At 57.0% G+C, this 15,551-nt stretch overlaps 1 protein-coding gene across 2 annotated transcripts in view; it reads right to left on the bottom strand.

Annotated features, from left to right (window-relative positions):
* Positions 1-14,804, bottom strand: part of HIP1R (huntingtin interacting protein 1 related) — a 28,475-nt gene extending 13,671 nt beyond the window's left edge. Inside the window, exons 1-2 of one of the 2 annotated variants that reach the window (XM_065903695.1) lie at positions 14,605-14,804; positions 187-250 (exon numbers count right to left, since the gene is read on the bottom strand). In XM_065903695.1, the coding sequence (XP_065759767.1) occupies positions 187-250; positions 14,605-14,697 (157 nt within the window). In that variant the 5' untranslated portion in view covers positions 14,698-14,804. Of the gene's footprint in view, positions 1-186; positions 251-11,269; positions 11,706-14,604 lie in introns of those variants that run through there. The other variant, XM_065903694.1, reaches the window with a different exon arrangement.
* Positions 14,805-15,551: the final 747 nt, after the last annotated feature.

Below are 15,551 nucleotides of genomic sequence, written 5' to 3'. Positions count from 1 at the left end.
AAGTGGCCTTCCCCCAGGCGGGACTCAGAGTCTGGAAGAGGCCGAGCGAGGCTGGCACCAGGCCGTGGGGGCCGCACCTCACTGGGCCATCCGCAGCGCCTGCTGCTCCCCAAGCCCATCTCCCCCATGCGCCTCACACTCCCCGCCTCCCCCAGGGGCCCAGAGGAACAGCCGTGGGGAGGATACGCCGGGCGTGCTTCTCCTTAACGGGGGCCTCCTGGGCATTGATGGCTTTGCTGATGCTGATGGCCTGGGAGGGGACAGAGGAGGCCGAGGTCAGAGAACTACCCGGCAGCCTTCCCGGGAGAGAGCAGGCAGCAGGGGAAGGGGCGACACGCAGACAGGATGGATCCTTCCCACTGGTTAAAGGCGAGGGGAGAGATGAGGGGAGAACAGAAATTCTCTGAGTGACTTCCCTGGTGGTCCAGTGGTGAAGAATCTGCCTTCCAATGCTGGGGATGCGGGTTTGATCCCTGGCTGGGAACTAAGATTCCCCATGCCACGGGGCAACTAAGCCTGCCCACCACAACTGCTGAGCCTGTAGTAGTGGCAAGATCCTGCCCGATGCAACTAAGACCCAACGCAGCCAAAAATTAAATAAATATAATTTTTAAAAAAAAGAAGAAATTCCCTAACCTAGGCAAACCAGACCACTCGGGACTTTTCTTTCACTTGATACTTGCAGCTCAGACTACATTGATGCCGCCATCACTGAGAGCATCTGGGGTCTGGGAAATAAGGCCAAGGGCCAGCTTGTGCTGCAGGAGAACAACTCTGATCTGAAAACTGCAGGCGGTTCCTTCTCCCCAGAAGGTATGGCCCCCTGGGGCCTTGGGGGTCAGCCAGTCCCCTCCTGACAGCTTCCATGGGTCCCACCCTCTCGGAGAGACTGCTGTGGCCTGAGCCTTCCTGGACTTCACCAAGAGACGTATGTCACCCCCACTTTACCCTGGGGCCTGGCCTAGAGAGATGAGGCCCCCACGGCCAGTAGGTGGAAAACTAGGAGACACCAGGTCCCACAGCCTGTCTGCATGCATCCTGTGTGGGCGAGTCCTGACTCAGCTCCCAGCCCCACAGACTCAAACAGTGACTGCGCCCCACCAGGGGTGGCAGGAAGGGGGGGACCCACCTAGCACACGTGCTGCCCCCACTCAGGCCCCGAGCAAGGTGGCAGTGTCAGGTCCCCTCCCACCTCCATCTGCTGGAGTCTTGTCCCCCTGAGTGCAATGCTTCCTCTTCCAAGAAGGCTTCCTGGATATGACTGCTCCCTCACCAAAGGCTCGGGGCACTGTCTGTCACCCCCAGCCCACTCACCCAGGAACCACCACTGGCCCTGGGCTTACTCATGGATATGTTTTAATTCTCCACCTGGTGACAGGTCTTCTAAGCCTCTGTTCACCCACCTAGCCCCAAGCTTGTGGATCGAGTGAGAAGATCTGCTGGTTGGTGGGAGGGTTGGGATCGGGTCCCTGCCCAGTGCAGACACCTCTCCAGCTTAACGATTCTCCCAAGTCCCCCACAGGTGCGGCCCCAGGCCGTCCAGGGAGCTCTCAGGGCTGGGCAAGGGGTCCCTGCTCCCCCTGCAGCCTGGTCCTGCTCTGACTTGTTCGGAGCAGGCCCAGCTGTGGTGGGAGCAAGACAGGATGGAGAGAGAGCCCCGAGGGGCAGCAGGCGCTTCCTTTCTTTCTAACCCAGAGGCCACTCTGCTCTCCACCTCTGGAGTGGGGACAACAGGACCTGGTCCTGCCAGGCACGAGGTGATCTCACTCATCTGTGGTCCTGTTGTGACCAACCGGAGGCCTGCTCTGCGAGGAGAGAGCAACCCCAGGAGCCATGGCTGTGCTTTCTGCTCTGGCTCCCGGACCTGGGAGCGGCTGGGGCTGGGCCGGCCGGGCCCCCCACGCCCACCCCAGCCAGGCCGGCTGACCTCCTTTCACACACAGCACCCATTGTGGCCGTTCTCGGGGGCTCGGGGAGAGCTGGGCAGCAGCACACAGCAAGCTGGGCCCCGGGGGGCGGCTCCCCTGGCATCAAGGGCCAGGCTGGCGGCGCAGTTCCGGCCTCGCTGCAGATCAGGGTCCTGAGAGGACACAGGCCGGCTCTGGCTCCCCTTACGTGAGAAGCCTCGGCAAGCCAGACACGGGAGGCTCCCCGGCCATCTGTTCCGTGTTTGCTGGTCCTCTGCCAGCTCGGCCTCCCTGAGGCCCCGGCGCCTGCCCGCGTTCCACAGGCATCAACTGTGAGAGGAGCCAGCCCTGGTGTACTGCTGCCCTGCCCGCCAACATCAAGCCCCAGCGGGCAGAGAACTCGGCCCACAGCAGCTAAGAACGGAAATCAACAACCGGCAACTCCCAGGCGCTCCCCTGCGCCAGGTCCCGGCAACACACTCCCAGTGGGCATGAGCCCACTTTCCTGATGAGGAAACTGAGGCTCCAGGAGCTTGGGTATCTGTACAGCCAATACGGGCACAGGTAGGTCTGGCTGTGTCCTCAACGATCCTGCAGTCCAGCTCCCAGGCCCCTCCTTCCAGCACAGATAGAGGGCTGGCAGGGGCAGGCACACCAGCCCGTAAGGTGGGACTGGGCCCATCTCTGGGCTGTGTAACCCCATCCCCCAGTGGTCCTGACACCCGAGCTGGCTCTGACAACTGCCACCTGGCCCGGAAGACCATGGGCCAGCACAGCGCAGGGCTGCCCCGAAGGCGGGGGATGCCAAGCGTCACCTGCAGTCAGGGCCGGCAGGTCCGCTGTCCTCCCACTGTCCGGGGGCCAACCCCAGACCCCAGGGAGGGGGCCTCCTGGAGGCCAGCCCGACCCCCTTCCCCGGGCCTGCAGCAGAGAGTGGGCGTGCTGGGGCCCAGCAGGGGAGCAGGGAGCTGGGCCCAGGGTCAGCAGCCCCACCTCCCGCCCTCTTGGGAGGCCGCGGGGGCGCCTTGACCGCAGTCCAGATGTAAGCCGAGCGCCCTCTCATGGCTGGGCCTGGACCCCCAGAAAGAGTGCCTAGCCGTCCCTCTGGGGAGCCCGCTTGCGGGTCCCCTTCCTGCCACTGGCCTGTTTCAGCCTCCCCTGATTTATGCTTCTTCTCGCGCTCAGCACCCCAGTGCCGGGGTTGGGGGGGGAGTGGGAGAGGGAGCAGTTCTGCCGAACCCCTAAACGGCGCCTGGCACATGGAAGGTTTTCAGAGGCAGTGAGGGAGGCTCTGGGGACCCAGCGAGACGTGGGTGACTCAGGCCCACGGCACAGTCTGGGCGCCAGGCCCCTCCCGTCCCCCCCCACAACCCCCGCCTCCTGGTGCCGCCCGCTCCCCGCGCCACCGGCTGCGGGAACAGGGTCCCTCCCGCGGGAACAGGGTCCCTCCCGCGGGAACACGGCCCCGTTGTGTGCAGGCGACAGATGTGTGGGCTGGGAAGCCTCCCAAGGAGGCAGAGCGCTCACACAGAGGGGGTCTGTGGATGCTCACAGGCCCGCTGTTCCTCCAGGCGCGGCAGCCAAGCCCCGTCCCAGGACGGCACGGCAGGCCCCAGGGTGCCCATGGCCTCCCTAGACTGTCCTGCACGCGCCGCAGAGTCGGGGGTGGGGAACGCCGGGGTTCCTCTCCTTAGCTCAGGAACCTGTGCCTGCCGACTCCGCCATGGCTCTGCTCCCGGGCTTCCAGTCCACGGCGGCTCTGACCAGGACACCCGGTTCTGCCCACACGCACGGCGTCCTCCACCAGCCCCCCGGTGCCTATGGCGGCTGCCTTCCGCCCTGATGGACCAGGCGGGGCAGTGCTGCCAGCGCAGTATAATCTCTCAGGATGGGCAGGATCGACTGCCGTGGAGAGAGCCTTCTGTCCGGGAGACAGGAGAAGCTTCAAGCAGAATGGGTTGATTAGGAGCCTGGGTGTGGAGACCAGCTTCCCAGGTGGCACAAGTGATAAAGAAGCTGCCTGCCATTGCAGAAGACACGGGCTCGATCCCTAAGTTGGGAAGATCCCCTGGAGAAGGAAAATAGCAACCCACTCCAGTATCCTGGAGAATCCCATGGACAGAGGAGCCCGGTGGGCTACATACAGTCCATGGGGTCACAAAGAGTTAGACATGACTGAGTGACTAATACTTTGACTTTTTCACTGGGTGTGGAGATAGAAGAGCCCGAACTGGAGAGAGGGTCCAGGGAGGGGGCGGGGAGTGGCAAGGGGCGGGTGGCGACCTTCTTGCAGGGGGTCTGTTTATCTGACTTCCCACTCAAACTTTGAGTGGCTGAGGATGGCGGGGGGCAGGGAGCAGCTGTGCCCACTTCTGAACCAGGGTGGGATAGCAGGACAAGAGCAGCAAGAGTGGGTCTGTGAGACTCCCAGATATGCCAGGTGGTGGTGGGGAGACTCTGGGGGAGGGAGCTGAGGGAGGTCTGCAGAGACAGGGGAGGGTAGGCAGAGACACGCTTCTTGGACCCCAAGGATGGGTGACTACACCACATCCCAAGCATTCAGACCACGGCTGCTCCTTCTCTGCTGGAGAACTCCAAGCCTAGGCCCAGAGACCACCTCGTGGCAAGGGGCCCACCTCTCCGGACAGGGGGGACCAGGCTGAGGGCTGGGAGGCCTCCAGCAGGCTCTGGAGACGCACTTGGAATGGTTGGGCCCGGGGAAGCTTGCAGGAGGCATACTTCATGCCGAAGGGCCAGCGAGCTGGTCTCAATAAATGACTAATAAAATTATTTTTATCAAGTTCAGCCATGTGTCAGGCACTGTGCCAAGTGCCTCGCCAGCATTATCTCATTTAGTCTCCTGAGTAACCCTGGAAGCAGGTGGATGAAGAAATCAGAGCTCGAGAAGGTTAAGTCACTTGCTCAAGGTCATAACGAGGAAACACAGCCCCGGCACCCACACCCCGCCGGGCACTACTGCAGGTACTGTCCCCCCAGACAAGCCTCCCGAGAAGCTCCCCTGCTGACCCAGGGCGAGCAGTCCCCAGGGTGGCCGGACCGCGCTGGGGCCCAGGCTGCTGGCTCTGCAGATGGTCCCCTTAGACACCGCCAGTCCTGGGTCTCACAGCGGGAAGGGCTGGGGGGCTAGGGGCCCCTCTGTCCCACTGCAGGGACCCGGCTCCCCAGGACCTGGCCTGACCCCAAGTCACGACGTGGATTCCGGATCCGGGATTTGTGCAAACCACAGGTAATAACAGCAACTGGGCGGCGAGGAGCTCAGGGGGGTCCCCCATTCCTGTGGGGAAGGAAGGCTGGCTGACCGAGACCTTCAGCTCGGCTCCTGTCTGGCCACAGGGCTGGGGGCCTCTAGGAAGGCCTCCTATGAGGGCTCCATTGGGTCTGTGGGAGCCGGAGCCCCAGGACACACCTGCCCTGCTTCCAGGAACAGTCTCGTTCTTGTTTGTCAAATAAAACCCCGTCTGGTGCCAGCAGAGGCCTGGGAGTCAAGCCTGGGGGCGACAACCCCAGGACCAGGGTGGACAGAGTCTCTGAGGGCGCTTGGCCCTGGACGGGTGACTCCCAGGGACACAGAGGGAGCATCTCTGCGTGGGTTAGGAGAGGGGACCCGGTGAGGCAGGGTGGGGGGTGGGGAGTAGACCCCACGAGTGATATTCCCCAGAGGCCTGCCTCCTGGGCATCTGCTGTGGACTCGAGACAGAAGTCAAGCCCGCCCTTGCGCCCCATCGCCGTGAGGCTGCAGAGCAGGCAGAGGGGGCCCAGGGAGCACCTCGGGAGTGCGTGGCCGCTGAGTATGCGACCACTCACGGAGCCACCGTTCTGGAAACCCCAGCGAGGGGTCAGCGCCCAGTGACCGCAGAGGCTGCAGCCCTGACTGTTCTCTGCGAGGTCGGGCCTCCCAGCCAGGCTGTGCAGGGCTCTGCACAGCAGAGGAACGCAGACTTGGGGAGACCCCTTTCCCAGGAGCCCACGTGAATGGGGACAAATACAGGTCAACTCACCCAGTTCCACCACGGCCACCCTCGGCACCCTGGCCCGGAGACCCCAGGCCTGTGCACCCCAGCTCCCTGGGGAACCTCCACTTTAGAAACCTCCCCTTTCCCATCTGGAAAGCAGGAATAAAAAACCCTTGGGTCTTTGAGGACACAAACACATACGAAGATGTAGGACATTTTCGTGGGAGGGGTGGGACATCTTGCTTTGTTCAAGCCACACTGCCTTCCTTCTGTCCCTCAAACTGGGCAAGTGTGGTCCCACCCCCAGATCCAGCGGTGCTTCTGGGGTCACCCTGCTCTGATCTAAGACGCCCCTCCCAGGAAGTCTCCTCCAACCACCCTCTCTAGAGCAGCCCCTCCTCCACACAGCACTCTCTCAGTTACTTTCACCCAGGACATTTATTCTCTGAATCCATGGTTTACCACTTATTCTATCTCCCACCCCTGAACTTGAACCTGGCACGAGGAACCTGGTTGGTCTTGCTCCCTGCTATACCTCCAGTCCCCAAACCTGCACCTGGCAGTCAATAAATCTTTACTGGATAAGTAAAAGAGCAAATACTTGAATGAACAAAAGCTCTTCCAAATATAAGTGCTGGTTAAATTCAAGGTAGCATGTGTGTGTCTCTTTCTCCAACTAATGATTTAACCACTAGAATTAAATACCAAAGGCAACTATAAAACCATTTCTATTTTTAAAACCAACCCTGAAATGAATCAGACTTAATCTTCCTTGTCCTGTTATCTTGACGCTTCATGGTGGCACATGGCAGGGACAAAAAAAAAAAAAAAAAAGAAAGTCCTTCAAGAGCCGGGGCATAGGGGCTGGCAGAGAGGTGGGTTAACCTGCTTTAGTGTTTCCAAAGAGGAAAGAGAGACCACATTCAAATGCTTTTGCCACCTCAATGGCCATTGATGAAAGCAAACACAGGATTTCTGTAGCCGGAGAGGCGGCTGGATGTTGTCACAGGCAAAGTGGTGGGAACTCGGGGTCAGAGGTCGGCAGCTTGGTCATTTCAGCAGATGGGAAGTCTGTGGAGCGACACCATCCTGCCCATTCAACCGTCTTTTCCCACCATTCCCGCCCCCCAGTCCCCGCTCTGGGCCCCTCAATCATTTGACCTCATGAAACTGGATGGGGGAGGGGAGGGCATGAGCCCCAGGCGGGCTCCTCCCATTCCCCAGGACGAGGCTCAGCGGGGGTGGGCACTGCCACCTCCCCCTCCACCCCCAGGCTCTGCAGGTGACACAGGAGGAGGAAGTGGTACAGGAGGATGTGGCCCGCCTCCCGCCTCCAGGATGGACAGGGAGCCAGCCCCGGGGCAGGTTCCTTCCTGGGCCCTGCTGACATCACTCCCCAGACCTGTCTGGCCCACAAGCTAGGGGGCTGAGTCACTCTCTGGCGGGAGAACCTATTGCAACTTGAGATTGTGTTTGTTTCAGCAGGAGGAAAAACAACCCCGCCTCTACTAAACTTTTCTCCAAGGGCTCAGTCTTTCCCCGCAGTGGGTGCCAGGGCCTTTTAGGCTTCACCGAGCAGCAGCATCAAAGAAGGGAGACCCACGGGTCCCCAGGGCACCCATTCATTCAGCGCACACTCGCCGAGCGGGTCACGAGCCAGGCACTCCTGGGTGCCAGGACACAAGAGGAGTCAAGGGTGTCCTGCCTGAGGACCCTGGGGTTCCAGGGGGCAGTGCTTAGAGGCTGGGAGGGAGGCAATGCAATCTCTCCTCCTCGTGTGACTCTGGATCCAAACACACGCCCAGCCTCAGGTCCGTCCACTCCTGCTGGTTTGGCTGCAGGGTTTCAGGAGACAGGGAAACAAGTGAGGATAGTATCGCGAGAACTAGGGCAGCACAGGAAGGCTTTGCAAACAAGGTGATATTTGAGTCCACCCTGGAGCCAGGTGGAGCGGGGGAAGGGTATTGCTGTCGGCCTGGCTGGCAGAGGCACTCCAGCAAAGGCTCTCTGGGACCCGGCTCAGGTTAGCGGGCTGGGTTTCCCTGCCCCCTCTTCCCACTCCCCAGCCAAGCAGGCCTAGACTCAATTCCAAAGAGTTTCCACCTCGCGCAGCTGGACTCAGGGCCCAGGCGGGTTTCATTCACAAATGGGACACTGACCTGGGGGCAAGGTCAGGAGGGCAGGCCTCTCTGCCAAGAAGTCCCAGCTGGCCTCCCCCGACCTCTCTGGGGCTTCCCCCTGGGGCATCTTCCAGGGGACAGCGTCACCCAGGAACAGGGCCTGCCATACCTGAGAAGGTGGCACCGCAGGATCCCCCTGCCAGGAACGGGCGGCTCCCTACCTTCCCGTGGCAGCCCTCCCGGACCGCCCCCGCTCCCCACTTACAGAGGCTCACCTGGGGACACAGGGACAGAACCCAGGAGGGCGCTACTTCTATTTCTGTGGTCCAGCCTGCGTTCCCATGCACAGACTAACGGCCAACAGCTGCTCACTCCATCACTGGCTCTGCACCAGGCGCTGGGATGTCTCGCAAATCCTCATACCTACTCCATGACTCGGGCGCTAGGATTAGCTCCATTTTGCAGATGGTGTGACTGAGGCACAGAGCCCCGCTCTCAGATAGCTCTGCCACAGCCCCCCTGTCCCTCTCCCACCTCCTTCACCAAAGTGAACACCCTCGGAGGAGACACATCCCAGGGCACCGGAAAAAAGCCAACAGACACACAGTCAGTGGTCCCTTGTGAACGTGTCATGGGACAAACGTACAGCAAAGGTGGGAAGAGTGAGGGGAAGGATGAGCAGCCACAGCCACACCCCAGCCTGGACCAAGAGGTCATCAGACACTTGGGGAGCCCAGGGGGATTCTGGGGGGAAACCGCAGGAACCCGGAAGTCAGCAGCTGTCCCGAGCATCACCAAGTGGGCTGATGGGGCAGGACCAGGTGGAGGGTGTCTCAGGGGCGTGAAACAGCAGCGCCATTGGAAGGAAGGGCACAGCTCACCACCACCCACCCACCCCTGGGGACCAGGGAGGAAGGCCGCTGCTGCTAGGGCAGCTCAGATGTGGCTTTGCAGGCAGCGTCCCATGGGGGTTGTGAGCCGGGTTCGTGCTCCCTTCCTTTTCAGAAAACCTCGGGCTCACCTCTCGTTAGCCTTTCAACCAGCCTGTGCTGGCTGCCAGGCTCCTTCCCTTGCCCCAGCCTTCCGGGAGCCGACAGACGTGGGTGGAACTGGGGGCTTTCTGACTTCCACCATATGGCTGAGGTTTCCTCCCAGACTCGGAGGTGGGGGAACTTTTTTTAAATAAACATGTAAATGAGGCCCAGAAAGGGGTTGGTGACTTACAGCATTGTAATACCGCAGTATCTATAAGGAATAAGGAAGACAGAAAGGGAGCATGTATAACTATTTACAACAGCCAAGGCACAGAAACAACCTGTCCATCAACAGGTGGATGGATAAAGATGTGGTACATGTACACAATGGAATATTACACAGCCACTAAAAGAATGAAATCACGCCATTTGCAGCAACATGGATGGCCCTAGAAATGATCACACTAAGTGAAATGAGTCAGAAAGAGGAAGACCATATGATATCACTTATACGTGGAATCTAAAATGTGACACAAGTGAACTCATTGACACAACAAAACCAGACTTACAACATAGAGAACAGATTTGTGACTGCCAAGGGGGTGGGTGACCGGGGGAGGGAAGGACTCAGAGTTTGGGGTTAGCAGATGCAAACTATCACACACAGGATGGATAAACCACAAGGTCCTACTGTACAGCACAGGGAACGATATTCAGTGTCCTGTGATAAACTATAGTGGAGAAGATGAAAGGACTATATATATATATATACGTATAACTGAGTCACTTGGCTGTACAACAGAACTTAGACATTGTAAATCAACTATAAATGTTTTTTAAAAGGGAGAGTGTGTAAGTCTGCCTGCTCGGCAGAGACGGGTGATAACACTCAAGGGTAGGCAAGTCAGGACAGAGGAAATCGGAAGTCCAAAAGACTACTGTCAATTTGGGAACGGCCTTCAAACCAGAAATTCAAGTGAAGTGCCCAAACACCTGTCCGTGTGCTGGGGCTTGCCTTTGATACTGAGGTTCTACAGGATTCCTGGCTAGGGAACTTTTAATAGACCCATGTGCCCAGGACTCCAGTCCAAGTCAAATCACTCCCAGTCACCAGGATTTAGACACTGACGAGTGTAAAAACGCCCCCAGGTGATTCTAACACCCGGTCGACCAATCCCGTAGCTGCCGGCCACAGTACTGAGTGCTGAAATGTGAGTCCAAACTGAGAAGAGCTGAATCAAACACAAAACGAATCTGAAGACTCGGTAGGAGGAAAAGAATGTAAAATACCCCATTCATAATTTCCACAGTGATTACGTGTTGGGATCGTTATATTTTGGATGTGCGTGCTCAGTCATGTTTGACTCTTTGCGGCCCCATGGACTGCAGCCCTCCAGGCTTCTCTGTCCATGGGATTCTCCAGGCACGAGTTCTGGAGCGGGCTCTCATTCCCTTCTCCAGGGGATCTTCCCAACCCAGGGATCAATCCCCCATCTCCTGCATTGCAGGCAGATTCTTTACCACTGAGCCACTGGGGAAGCCCCATAGTTTGGATACATTGGGCTAAATAAAGTATACGATGAAAATGAATTTCACCTGTTTATGTCTTTAGGGTGGCTAAGTAATCTAAAAATGATACAGGTGGCTTCTATTCTGTCTCTATTGGACAAGCCGGGGTTAGAAGCCCTAAGTGCCAATAAACGTTAATCTTTATAAGATTTCATTTCCACAGAGGCTGCAGAGGCAATATGTCACTGACCCGAAAAATTAAACTTATGAACAGTTTACCGTCTGCTGCTCCCCTCCACAGCTCCCGCCCCTCCCAGAAAGCCCCTAACTCCTGACCCTCCCACCCAGGCATGATGTTCTTCTTCCTCATCTGGCCCGGCTCACTGATCAGTGAGACCACTCCCTCGTCCTGACCTTAAAGAAGCTTTGGGGCTCTGATTCCATTTCCTGCAAGGGAAAGAGAGGCCCAGCCAGCCAATGTGCTCATAGACAAGGAAGAAAACAAGTTTGGGGTTTAGCATTTCTAGGACTCCCATCTGCTGAGCCGTCACCCATGCTAGGCCTCAAAGATGGGTCTCCTCTCTATTGGAAGGTCTGAAATAGTTCTCAAATTGTAAAGCTTTTGGGGGAGGTGGAGGCAGGGAGAAAGAAGGCTATCGCTGACCACTTGCAGAACTCCATACTACATGTTTTGTGCTCTGATGGTATTCGCTGCCTATTGCTCCTGTTAACAAATGACCACAGTGGGCTAAGTGGTTTAAAACAACACAAACGTGTCATCTTACACTTTTGGAGGTCAGAAGTCCACAATGGATCTTAGGGGCTGAAATCAAGGTGCCTGCAGGGCCGCGTTTCTTTCTAGAAGTTCTGTGAAAAAAATCCATTTCTTAGCCTTTTCCAGCTTCTAGAGGACACTCACACTCCTTCAGCTTTAAAGCCAGCAATATCCCATGGCGTCCCCCTCACCGCACATCACCCTGACCTCCCCGTGACCTCTTCCACATTTAAAGGTCCTGTAATTACATTGGGGCCACCTGGCTAACCCAGGCCATGCTCCCTCTTTTTAAGGTCCTCTGATTAGCACTGTCTTACCCAGGACTGTTAAGATATTCACGGGTTCCAGGAATTAGGGCATGGACATCTTTGGTGGCGGCAGGGGTGGGGGGCCCTCTTTAGCCCACCCCATCATTTCTAGACCTTAAAACAGCCCAAGGAAGTAGATGGAATTATCTCTATTTTTACAGACCAGGAAACAGGAGTTAAGCACCCTGCCCAGGGACACAGGTGCACCGACTTTCGGTGATACACCTTTGAAACAAGACAGGTGATTTTCAGGTTCAGAACATGGGTATGCTGTATTCCACAGTATCCTGTATTCAGAATACTACAACAACAAAACGCCCATACAGTTTTGTCATTTCCATTTTAAAAAGGGGCTTTATCACCAAAGGGCCCATAAAGTCTTGGGGAAGAATAGACCAGCTTTCTGCATGGCACCCTGGGGATTAATATTCAGGCACTCACACACTGACATAACAACCACGAGTACCCACAACGTGAAGGATGCAGGACTGCCCTCCCTCCACTTTCCTGACTGGGCGGGGTTAGAAACCCTTTTGCAAAACAGGGTGTGGTCAGTCACATTTTTCCTCTTCTTGACCCATAAGCCCAGGAGGAATAGCGAGGCTGGCAGGATGGTGGGGAAATGTGTTCTAAGAAAGCCAAGATGCCCCTCTGCTATACGGGGTGCTGTGGTCAACAAGGAGACCCAGGCTGTGCATTCCGAAGGCAAGCCATGTCCGAGGGCTAGATGCACTATTTTCTGTTCAGAAGGAGACCTGTAAGCAGCAGCTTCGGCTTTCCATGTCCTTTCCTCCAATGGGGCCCGGCTGGCAGCTCACTAGATATTTCTGGGAGTGATCTAATTAAATATTAACCAAGCACAAAACCTTATTCCTGCATCTCTCAATAAGTCATTCTGAAGACAAATCCAGACACTGAACCTGAACTCCATCTTTCCAGAAAAAAAAAAAAAAAGCCCTGGAATGGGTAAAGCCCATGAGATTCACCTATTAGAAAGAATTATTCATGATAAGTAACCCTCTCGGCCTCTGAGAAAAAACCAAGCAGCAAGAACAAAACACCCTCTTGTTTACCAAACCAACCATCAAAATATGCGGTGCTATATCAGGGACTCTCTTTGACATTTGGGAAGCTTGCCCTTGATTTATCACAATTTAAGAGTAAGATCAATGAACTCAGCCCTTTAATTTCATCTCCTCTATGTAGCAATCCGGCCTCTTTATACCTTCTCAAAAGCATGAAAGAAACTAAAAATCAGCGAATGAATAACATCTGACAACATCCAGATTCTCTGCCAATTAAATTTTTCTCCCCATCCTTCTGCAAGTTCCTGGCACACTTAATTATGCATTAATGACTTTAAATTAAATGCCATATTTGTTTTTATGATGGGCTATCTGGGCTGAAAATATACCAGGGGCCGGATGGTGATGATCACAAGGATAAATTAATAATTTGTGGCTAGGTTGGTTCAGCACTAGGCTTTCCTAGAGCCAAGGTTTTTATTATCATTTTCCTTGTTAATCTCAAGCACAAAGGTTAGATGTTTCCTCTGCATTTTCTCTTACTTCAAAGCGAAAGTTGTTGTAGGCTGCATGTACTAACTTGATCTGAAAGACACCTCATAAGTTGTTGCTCCTACAGGGAGAACCTTGCTAATAATGGTAGACACAAATGTCACCACCGGGCTTCAGACAGGGGTAAGCTCGGTCCTTTTAGTTCATTTCTTTTTCTGGCCTACTCTTGGAGGATCTTAGTCCTCCAACCAGGGATGGAACTCCTGCCCCTGCATGCAGGGCACAAAGTCTTAGCCACTGGACCACCAGGGAAGTCCACAGCTTATTTCTAAAGAAAAACTTTCTGTTGTGTCAGTCCTGGTTAACTTACTTTGGCAAATAAAGAAGTAAGCTCCTCCCACCCCCACCCAGGCAGAACACCACCTCAGTGTTTGTAAAATAAAAAGGAACAGAAAACCAGAAACAGCAACACCCTTATCACTGTGGTCTCAGCCATCATCAGTGTGGTCTCCGCAGCCACACATGGACAAATACACACCCCCTGTCATTGTTTCATTTTTAAAATAATCTTCCCAGGATAGGCCACCCTCAGGAAGAGATGCCTGAGCGTGGGAAGTGCAGGAAGGGAACCCTAGGAAGTTTCTGTCAGGCGCCGGCATTTAATAAGGGGGTGTGAACCTGTTTATATGTGGGCCAATGGCCCGGGCAAACAAGTCTGGCTACATACGTGAAACTTTTCACCCAGCAGATAATAAGATATTGTGCGGCCCTGGAAAACAACTCAGGAGGAAAGGAAGCAGTGAGTTTCCTTGAAGGAAATGCATTGCTTCTCTGAAGAGACGGCATTCTTTTAAAGCGTGGAAAAAGGTGGCCGGAGCCCGGGAGGGGCGGCGCTGTGCGGCCAGGGTGGAGAAATCCACTCGGACCAACCCGGGCTGGACGCACCCGGGCCTGGAACGTACCTTGACCCACCTGGCCCACCGCCGCGTCTCGGCCCCCTCCACCTGGATCCCCTTCCGCCACCTCGGTCCCCGGCCGCCTCAGTCCCTGGACACTTTGGTGCCCTGGCCATCTGCGGTCTCCAGCCGCCTCTCGGTCCCTGGGCACCCGAGGTCCCCGGCCGCCTCTCGGTCCCTGGACACCGCTGTCCCCTGGCCATCTCGGCCCCCGACCCTATCTCAGTCCCTGAGCACCTGGCCGCCTCCCGGGCCACCTGGGCCCCTCAGTCGCATCTCAGTCCCCGGGGGCATCTCAGCCCCGGCCAACCCAGCCCCCTGCGCCGCCTGTGGTCCGGGCGCCGGCGCGCGCTTCCGGTTCACCTGCGCCCGGGGCGGCGGAGGCCGGGGAGCTGGGGTGGCCGTGACCGAGATGCAGCCAGGGGAACCCAGGCGGCCGGGAGCGAGGGGCCTGGGGCGCCCCGGGGACGGGCGCAGGCCGGGCTCGAGGGACGTGTGTGAGGGGAAGGGGAGAGGGCGCCGTCCGCCCGCCCGCCCGCCCGCCCCGCGGCCCCCGCCGCTCGCCTGGGTCTTGTCGAACTGCTCGCGCTCGGCCTCCAGGCTGTGGCCAGGCCTGCGGTTCAGCACCCGCGCCGGCACGTTCTTGATGCTGTTCATCCTGCCGCTGCCTGCGCTCCGGGGCCGGGCTCCGCGCGACTGAGCGACCCAGGCCGGCCGCGCGCCCGAGCCTAGGCACCGCGAGGCCGCCCGCCGCACGGCAACGCCCGCCCTTCGGGGGAGGAGCTTGCTGTCGTCCCGCCCCAGCCCCGCCCCCGGCCCCGCCCCCCGGTGGGGGTGCGTTGGCACAGGCCGCCGCGCGGGGGGCCCCTAGCCCCTCCACGCCTCTAGTGTGCTAGCGGAAACACCCGTTTCTCCTGTCTGCACACAGCCTCCGCCCCGACTCACCGAGCCTTGTCCGCACCAGGCCAGGATCTGGTTAACTGGAGAAAACCTGGCCTCAATGAAACCTGGCCAAGGGAAGCACATCTAGACACTTTTTCTTTCATTTTAAACAGGCCTCTATTACTTTTATGTGGCAGTTCAGTTCAGTCGCTCAGTCGTCTCCGACTCTTTGAGACCTCATGGACTGCAGCACGCCAGGCCTCCCTGTCCACCCTACCACCTCCCGAAGTTTACTCAAACTCATGTCCATTGAGTCGGTGATGCCATCCAACCATCTCATCCTCTGTCATTCCCTTCTCCTCCCATCTTCAATCTTTCCCAGCATCAGGGTCTTTTCAAATGAGTCAGCTCTTCGCATCAGGTGGCCAAAGTATTGGAGTTTCAGTTTCAGCATCAGTCCTGCCAATGAATGTTCAGGACTGATTTCCTTTAGGATGGACTGGTTGGATCTCCTTGCTGTCCAAGGGACTCTCTTTATGTGTCAAAGGCATACAATTGAGCTGTCCACTCTCTGTGCATCTCTAATGTAACTGCATGTGTGCGCACTCAGTCGTGTCCAACTCTGTGCG

Source organism: Muntiacus reevesi, chromosome 13 (genome assembly GCF_963930625.1).
Source record: "Muntiacus reevesi chromosome 13, mMunRee1.1, whole genome shotgun sequence".
Classification (NCBI taxonomy): domain Eukaryota; kingdom Metazoa; phylum Chordata; class Mammalia; order Artiodactyla; family Cervidae; genus Muntiacus; species Muntiacus reevesi.
Note: the sequence above shows the minus strand (reverse complement) of the source record. Positions and strands in the feature narration are given on the sequence as shown.